Raw genomic sequence first — 9,458 nt, 5'->3', positions numbered from 1 at the left:
AATCGGTTGGAGGTGCATTTTACTACCAGTGAGTGGCATTTTTGTTCACTAACTGACAGGCATAGAAGAAGCAGTGTTTAAAACAAGTTTCAAATGGGATTTATTAAAATAATCAAGACAATTTTATCAAAGTAAAATAATTTCAAAATAAAAAAAAAACCTAAATAATATAATTTGATTTTCACATATATTCTAGTGTCTCATTATATTTACATGTCTATGATTTATAGCCCATCACCAGGTGTGCCAGTAAGATTTTTTTACTCCCTGACAACTTCAGGGGTGCATTGGACCTCTCTGCAGTACCTCTGCCCATCAACCTTTTCATCCACATACTATTTACAAGCTACTCTTTACAATCCTTCATTTACCCCATACTTCATCTTTACAATAAACATGTTGCCTAAAATTGTGGGATTTTTTTTATGTCCTTTACCCTTAAATTTAAACTATTTGCCTTTTTCTTACAACCTGTGTGTATGGTGTACGTGTGTGTTTTTCGTGGTGACTAAGAAGCCCAGGCTGCTAACATCTTCATGTCATCTTCATCCTCCACTCTTTTCTTAGTTGCTGTTGAATAAAAAACAATATTCCATTGGTAATGCTCTCAGTAATGCTTTCAGCATGGTTGTGTCTCAGCATGATTGCGTAAAGAACAGAGACTCTTACTCGTACGGTGACTAGGTCTCGTGCTGGGCAGTTTGGACGTCGGTACACTGGGCAGCCTGCCCATGTTTTTCATACTTTCCTCAAGCTCTTCCTGCTCCAGCTCTTCCAGCTCGGCCAACAACTCATCCTAAAGATAGGTAGGAATTACTCAAACCAGTCCACATACTTGGATAAATAAAATCACAGTTTCCATCTTTCGTATACATTACTGTATTTTTACTTCTGACAACTGACTATATAATATTATTCCTTGCCCCCTGCAGTACTGACTGTTCCCAGTGATGGCTGCTTGTTATAGGCTGGACGGCTAAAATATAATATCCATCAATACATCAACAAGTCATTCCATCTGAAATGTTCCAGTAATTGTAAATAATTAGTATAAGGTACAGTGCTATATTGCTTCAGGTCCTTCCACAACATTTCTATTGGATTAAGGTCAGGGCTTTGACTTGGCCATTCCAAAACATTAACTTTATTCTTCTTTAACCATTTTTTTGTAGAATGACTTGTGTGCTTAGGGTTGTTGTCTTGCTGCATAGCCCACTTTCTCTTGAGATTCAGATCACAGCCAGATGTAATGACATTTTCCTTAAATTCGCTGGTATAGTTCAGAATTCATTGTTCCATCAATGATGACAAGCCTTCATGGCCCAGATGCAGCAAAACAGGCCCAAACCATGATACTACCACCACCATGTTTCACAAATGGATAACACAATATTCTGTTCCTCTATGCAGGAATGGTGAGTGGGATAAGAAGAAAAATTGACTGGACTATCATACATCAACAAACCATTAAATCAGTAAACCACTGGGATTAGAAGAAACATATGACTGTTTCACTGATGGTGGTACCTCATCAAACTGCTCGCCGAAAGGCTGTGAAATAGCACCGCTGATTTCCTGAGCTATTTGCTGCTGCTCTGTGATGTCCTCCATGAGAGAGTCGATATTATCCATATCTCTGAAAAACAGACAAAGGCTCAAGGTAAATGATCTGACTTTGGGATAATTTCCCTATAGCAACATTTTCATTGTGAAATTGTAGTTCACTGTGGTAAATGCATTTAACGTAGGACTGCACAATATGAACCAAAAATCCAAATGTAATTAGTACTATGCATTGCAATTATGCAGCAATTTGTTAAAGCTGGTGAATCCATGGTATGTTACAGTTAAAGACTGGCGTATGTTAATTTAACTAATTGCTTTTTTTTTTTTTTAAAACAAAAATGGGGGATCAAATTGAACAAACTAAAGGAAAAAATGACCAATTAAAAAAAATAATGGTTCTGTTATGCTACAAGGAACATTTTGCTGGTGTAGTTTGGTTCTACTCCTCTCAGAGGTCAGCATCAATACAATCCATCCAATACAAAGTTATTCTGAAAAATCTCCTTTATCCTACAAGGAAAATTTTCTATCCTGAAGGGAATGGTCTCGGTCAGGGTGACTGCCCCCATCCACAGTGTCTGAGGGCTCACTGAATGGGTTGATAGGATGAAAATGATAATGTGCTATGGCCTCTACAGACCATCACCAACGGGAGATTTGAGTGACATGTTGGACAGCTCTCTTCACCACCATGATCAAAACAACTATTTGGGGATGGGATTCATCTCCCAAGCACAGATCCAGACACTCATTAATGTGCAAAGGTGCATTGAAGCTGATCTGGCAGCTTGTGGTGGCCCAACACCTTATTAAATTTATGGGTTTTTTTCCTTTAATTTCTCACCCACCTCTGGTAGAAATATAGAATTATATACAATTTTACCCATTTACATAGAGGTTTACATATATTTATTTATAAAATGTTTATGTCCTGTCACTGTGTTTGAATAATTCTCACATCTTCTCATGGACTCCTTTGATAGCTTTGGCAGCCATGCTCATGTTTTTCAGGACCTCCGCGTTGGTGTTGGCATTCTCTACTGCCTCCCGCTGAAACTCGATGGTGGACAACGTCCCATCAATCTGAGTCAGCTGCTGCTCAAGACGCTTCTTCCTTTTCAGAGCCTGAAGTGCAGCTAGGCAACAACAACAATAATAAATAACAACAAGAGATACACCGATAAATTTCTCAGCCAACACCTATAACCAATTATTCAGAGTGATGTCGGCCGATACCGATAGTTCTGCCTTTTATACCTTCTTTTAAATTAATAATAATTAAATACACAATTCTGAAAGAAATGCAAATAAAAACTTTATTCTCTCCATTTCAACAAGTTGTTTCACAGTAACTGGTCTCATAAACAGAAAACACATTACTCTAACATTAACACATGAACTAAATTCTGAAGATTAAAATAAGATTTCTTAACTCATTGAATGTTATTAATTCATAATAATAGAATTAATTGATTGAATTCTAAAAAACCTCCTGTTAGTCTCACATTCACTCACCACAAACACAAGCATTTCTACTTCACCACTGACATCAAACTGGTAATATCAACTTTTTTAATATATATTAACATTAACTGGATATGAAATATACTATTCTACAAATATATTTTACTGTATAGTATATACTTTGTCAACTCATCATTTAAATCTTTCAGTGGTGTACGGCATTTAATACAGCACAGAAAGCTCGAGTAGCGTGGCAAAAAAAAAATTTGACTCGACACCAAAACTCCTGCTTCACTGCTGCAGTGTCCGGTGTAAAATCTTAGCAGTGCAGAGCTTAGAGACTGCAGTTATGTCGTCATTCCATACAAGAGACATCATCTTTACACACAGCACGAAATCTATGTTTTCCCACCCTCTATTGATTGACAGGATATAATCGGCCCTGATCATCGGATGATGGCCGACAGCGTGAAAAATTGCCTTTATCGGCTGATACCGATTATTGGTCGATACATCGGTGCATCTCTAATAATAATCATTTCAAAGATGGAATGCCATATATTTTACTCTCGCAAGACTCGAGGTCAGAAAATGGAGTGAATGTAAAAGTAAACTTGTCAAGTTCAACTGCCTCTCAAAGCCCATCCCTCTGGCCTGACCTTATTTCTTGTGACTAAATAGCACAGCTACAACTAAGGGTGGGACGACATACTGGTGTGATGGTACACCACTAAAAGGAAATAATTGTGCCATTAAACTAGCATTATTGATGATGTCACAAAGCAAAATCAGCATGCCACTTGAAAATTGTAAAAACTGCTTACCTTACTTTCAATCTAAAGAACAAACAGCTGACAACTGAATAAACTATATGTTTAATATTGTTTGAATAAGATACATAAGAGTAAGAGCAGGCAGGTTTCCTTATGCAAACAATTAAATACTACTGTTGCAGTTCAATATAAAGCAGGTAAGCACTTATCTTAAAACATGGTAACTCAATGAGAATAGGTTTAAAACAAACTTTTCAATACTTTGCTGCATGTAAAGAGCTTCAGATTACAAGTAGAACTCAATAGATCATGACTGTCAAAGAGTTCCAAGTCCAGTATTCAATTCTCAGTTGCAGAATGATTAATTTTTGGTATTTGGAAGCAACTACAGATAAGAACTCAGTACACCAACAATAAAATATACCTGTTCAAGAATCAACATTTCTGAACATGCATATTCAACAGATTTCAACACAAAGACATTTTGAAGGCTAGGCTCCTTGAAAATCAAGGTCATTCATATTTTGAGACAAATAAAAGCACTTACTCTTTCACATTTCCAAAACCATGGATGGCTTAAAACTGAAGATACTTTCTCAGCATTAAATCCACATGTGGTAAACAAATGTTAAAACTACACCATGAGACACAGTGTGAGGTGTGACTATGGTTGGAAAATGAGAAGACTCTAGACCAGCAAGATGTTTTGGGTGCAACTGAAGGTGTGTCCCCAGTGAGGCACAGAAGAGAATTGTGTCACGGCAAGGTGTTGCACTCACACCTATGTCTAACTGCTGCTCAAAACAAAAATTACAATTACAGAGCTAAATGGCCCAATAAACTTGATATTTAACCTTTAATTAAATACATTTAAATACAGTCAACATTTAAAAAATAAAAACATACATACAACAAAGAATATTAAATGATATTTTAGAAAAAAAACTAAATCTGTTTTTGCAAGAACAATTTTGAATAAACTGTATTTTCTTTGTCACTGGGATGGTACCTTCAAGGGTACATCTTTTATACCTTTAATACAGATCTTTAACTTGGAAATGTGGATATAATACATCTTTCTAATTAAAATATTCACTCTAATGGTACAAAAGGTGGACACTTAAGGGTACCACAAAAGAGCAGTTTAGTACCTTTTTTTTGTTATAATATTCTATCTAATCCATTAAATTTTTTGGTTAATAATAAAGTTTTTAAAGCTAAATGGAAGCCTAGATGATGTTAGAAAACAATGCTACCTGGACTTATGTTTTTCCTCTTTAAGCTTCAAGATATGATTCTTTAATGTCATTATTATGTGTCATTATCAGGAGAAGCTGTGAAATTCAGCTATATTTAAGCAAACTTAACTAAACGAGTTTTAGTTCATGTGTATAATTTATTTGTATTTATTTTTTCTTTACTTCTTTGTGTGGTTTTTTTTTTATGTAAAAAGAATTATGGTCAACACCCTGAAAAAAAAACTTGTTAAATTTACTTAATTCAAATGTCTACATCGGTTCCACGTGATTGAATCGAGTTACATTAACATAATTTGCTTTTATGCAAATAATGTAAAATAATTATTTTATGCAATAATAATAATTTATTATTATGTATCCCTATTGAGCAGGGGTACACTTTAGTGTAGTCTGGGGTGAAGTGCGTTTTGTATTTTTTGGCCCTGCAGGACACTACAGGGTTACTGAACTACAGCAGTACATTGAACTGATGGATACTAGGACAGTACCTACTGCATGGCCGTTGAAACAGTACGTACTAATCAGTATGGGTGTGCATTATGACTACAATCCAGGACACACCACATCCACAATCTTAGCATGGTCATGTGACCTTCGACGCCAAGATAAACAGAAAAATCCTAAACAAGTGAATAATTTATTCGGGTATTGTTAAACAAGCCCTGTTTAACCAATGTTTAATACTTAGAGCCGACGCTGTCTTCCGCGTTTGTTTATCTGAGCTCGTCCGTATCAGTCCCGTTGCATCATGGGATTGTTTGACTCGCGTAGTGTGCATCGGTTGCATACTGCAAAATCTCACCGGAAGCAGTACGCAATCCGGGTATTCCTCGCCTACTGAGAATTCGGACATACTACCCCTCTGACGTACTCCTTTTCGCCTACTATATAGTAGGTAAGAATGCGGTTTCGGACACAGCCAGAGAGACCTGGACCGTAAAGCCCGCCCACAGAGAAAACTGATTGGTCTCTCTCTGCTAACTACACCTATCAGGATACGCTCTGTCACTCTCTCGCTACGTCACTCCTCTCTCTTCTATCCAGAGCCCGTCTACTATTAGAAATTGTTTGGTCTCTCGCTCCCTCTACAAAAATCGATGGAGACTCCCGGAACTTGTGGGATGTCTGGGTTTATGTTAATACTATGAATTGATCGCGCTCACTTGACATAATAATCGAATTAATAATTTAAAAAAATAGTTTAAATTAAGTTTAGCATAACTTATCAGTTATCTCTTAAATCTACCCGACCACACATTCCATGTTTGTAGTGCAGGTCTGGCAGGTTTTATAGAGCAGGTGACTTGTGGCTCATATTTGGCTGTGCAGAGGTAATAACCTAAAAGCGCTTAGGTTGAGTACACATTTAAACCACCAAATCCACATTTTAAAACTTACCTCTTTTGTTTCTTGTGCCGTTCTTCTTAGCAATCATTATTTCCTGCTCGATTTTCTTCTCGAGATACTCTTGTTTCTTGTTAAGCATCTCCTCGGTCTCGCGCAGTTTGTGAATGGCCTCCTGAGGCGATGGGCCTGCGCGCGAGCGGTGTTTCCCCTTTGAGCTCGAGCTGGAGCTTGATTTACTTCCAGAGGAACTCGAAGTCCCCTTAAACAGCTTTACAACTTTACTCATAGTGACTTCTCTCTGATATCTGCGTTATTTCACCTCTATCTGTTCTGTCCAGAAGGTAATAGCCTAATGACTGCGGTTAAGAGTTGACATTCCTGACAGTCTACTTTCCAAATTCAACTCTAAACAGCGACACACCTGAGTGACGTAGACACCTGAAAAAGGGGCGGGTCCGAACGATCACAAAGTTTATTTGTTTTCAGTCACAACAGAGCAGAAACTATTATCCTGTGTCATGGGATCCATTTGTAGCCTTTCATCGGGACCTCAATTTGTTAAAAGATGATTTCAAGTAAAGTCTTTTATATGTAGGTTGAATTCATTATTTAAAATAATAATAATAATAATAATAATAATAATAGGCACCCTGTCCAGGGTGTACCCCGCCTTGTGCCCGATGGTCCCTGGGATAGGCTCCAGGTTCCCAGTGACCATGAAAAGGATAAGCGGTATAGAAGATGGATGGATAATAATAATAATAATAATAATAATAATAATAATAATAATAATAATAATCTGTTTAAACTGAGTTTTAAAAACAAGTGGTAATGAATTTGTGAAATATGGAAGATTTTCTAAACCTTGTTACTGTAGTTATTGCTGTAAGAAATTCATTATTGAATATTACTTAGGCAAACATCTTAATATAGATTCAGTTTTAATCTACTGAACTTAGTCTACTGTATTAGTATATGTTGATGAAGTTAGAGAAAACTTTTTCAAAGCCGGTTATTTAGAATAGAATAGAATTTAGACTGATTGCTACAATGCTACTAATAAAAACACTTAAAAAATTGAGGATTAAAGGCTTAAATCAATTAAAACATGCCCTAAATTCCCAAACATAATTAAAAATGGTTTTCAGTTAGTTTTGACTAAAGGGGAAGTCATTATTCTTTAGCCCAAGTTTGTTATAGGAACAGTTACAATCCTAGTCCTATAACAAATATCCTGTGACATGCTTGTTTAGATTATGAAACATTTTCCTTTATAACCAAGATAATTCATGTCAACACTTTGAGGATTTCAGAAATGTATCATGTGTATCACCAGTATATCTGAACTCACCCTACACAATGCACAAATGTCCTTCATCAAGCACAAGTGCGGAAGCTAAAAGGAGGTTAAATCAGTCCATGGGTGTAGAGGAGTTCTTTCTCCATAAGTTTTCTTACCTCACTTTGGTTATTGCAACAACCATGAATTATGGCATTCAATTTATATATACACTGGTGTGTCTATGTTTTTAGACATTGTATATCTTGTGCATGATCTGATTTATTGTGTGGTGCAAAAGTGGTTTGTCACATAATGACATGTAATGTATTGGCTTTGAGTTTCTAATACACAAAACACCTACAAAACTACATACAGTGGATATATATATATAAAAAAAAAGTCTACACACCCCTATTAAATTGGCAGGTTTTTATGATGTAAAAAAGTTAAACCAAGATAACTCATGTCAGAACCATTATTTTTTCTTTCTTTCTTTCTTTTTAAATTTTTTTTTTTTTACCTTTATTGTTTTACCTTTACTGGGCATTTCCTGTGCACATTCCTCTTCAGGTCACCCCACAGATTTTTTTTTTATTGGATTTAGTTCTGGACTAAGGCTGGGCCATTTTAAAACCTTGAACTTGTTTTGCTGAAGCCATTCCTTTGTTGATCTGGAGGCTTGCTCTGGGTTGTTTTCATGCTGAAAGGAGAAATTCTTCTTCATCTTAAGTGTTTTAGCAGAAGCCTTAAGATTTTGTGTCAAAATGGACTCGCATTTGGAGCTATTAATTATTCCCTCCACCCTGGTAAAAGCCCCAGTTTCCATCTGAAGAAAAACAGCCCATGGGGATGGTATTCTTTTGGTTATGTGCTGTGTTTTTTCTTTTTTTGTGTGTGTCAAACATATCTTTTGGTATCATGGGCAAAAAGTTCAACTTCTTCAGACCATAACACATTATTCCGCATGGCTTTGGGAGATAGGATGTATTATTTATTTATTTATTGGTTAAAAAAAAGGTTTCTGTCTTGTCACCCTAATCCCTATGCCCAGAAATATGAAGAATTCAGGAGATTATTGTCACATGTATGGAGCAACAAGTCCTTGCCAGAAATTGATACAATTCTTCTTATGTTGCTGTAGGCCTCTTGGCAGCCTCCCTGACCAGTTTTCTCCTGATCTTCTCATCAAATTTAGAGGGATGTCCTGTTCTTAGTAGTGTCACTGTTGTGCCATATTTTCTCGTATTTCTCCATATTTTTGCTTTATGCACAGTGAGATTGCAATAAATAATTTTAATCATGCCATTAAAAACGTCAGCATTAAAATTAGGACCAGTGGGGAATTCTCCTTAATGAGTGGTTCTGTATTGTTCCTGAATAAATGTGTCATTTAATACATACTTTACATATGGTAATATTCTATTGATTGAAAATTATGTATCATTTATCTAATTAAAGATACAATTAGAACAAAAGTCTGTTATATTTTTACATCTCTCTTGTTACCGATTTCCAAACAGGCATTTATCAAAGTCACTCTAGTCGTGGCTGAATCTATAACATGAACGTAAAGTACAGTATCTGACTAACATTTTCAGTTGGCAGGATGCGTTCACCCCTGCTATAATGGACAAAGTTTCTATGATGGAGGTGGTGTTAAGACAAAGATAAAAGATAAAACTTGTATAATATATTTTTTTAATATCTTCAATTTCTTTTGACCTTTTCTCAGTAAATTGCCGTGAAAGTGCACTTGTTGGGACAGAA

At 36.1% G+C, this 9,458-nt stretch overlaps 1 protein-coding gene and 1 long non-coding RNA gene across 3 annotated transcripts; one reads left to right on the top strand and one right to left on the bottom strand.

Moving 5' to 3' along the window:
* Nucleotides 1-426: 426 nt before the first annotated feature.
* chmp4c (charged multivesicular body protein 4C) lies at nt 427-6,833 on the bottom strand. The gene is made up of 5 exons (XM_053611731.1): nt 6,461-6,833; nt 2,525-2,702; nt 1,528-1,636; nt 670-796; nt 427-570 (listed from the first exon to the last, which is right to left on the bottom strand). The coding sequence occupies exons 1-5, from the start codon at nt 6,693-6,695 to the stop codon at nt 509-511; spliced, it is 711 nt and encodes a 236-aa protein (XP_053467706.1). The 5' UTR covers nt 6,696-6,833; the 3' UTR covers nt 427-508.
* Nucleotides 681-2,714, top strand: LOC128599785 (uncharacterized). 2 transcript variants are annotated; one of them, XR_008384473.1, is made up of 4 exons: nt 681-806; nt 933-1,055; nt 1,411-1,660; nt 2,578-2,714. It is a non-coding gene; the product is annotated as an uncharacterized LOC128599785 (long non-coding RNA). The 2 variants fall into 2 exon arrangements; XR_008384472.1 differs by having other exon boundaries at nt 933-1,660.
* Nucleotides 6,834-9,458: the final 2,625 nt, after the last annotated feature.

The sequence above is a fragment of the Ictalurus furcatus genome, chromosome 23 (assembly GCF_023375685.1).
Source record: "Ictalurus furcatus strain D&B chromosome 23, Billie_1.0, whole genome shotgun sequence".
In the NCBI taxonomy this organism is placed as follows: domain Eukaryota; kingdom Metazoa; phylum Chordata; class Actinopteri; order Siluriformes; family Ictaluridae; genus Ictalurus; species Ictalurus furcatus.
Note: the sequence above shows the minus strand (reverse complement) of the source record. Positions and strands in the feature narration are given on the sequence as shown.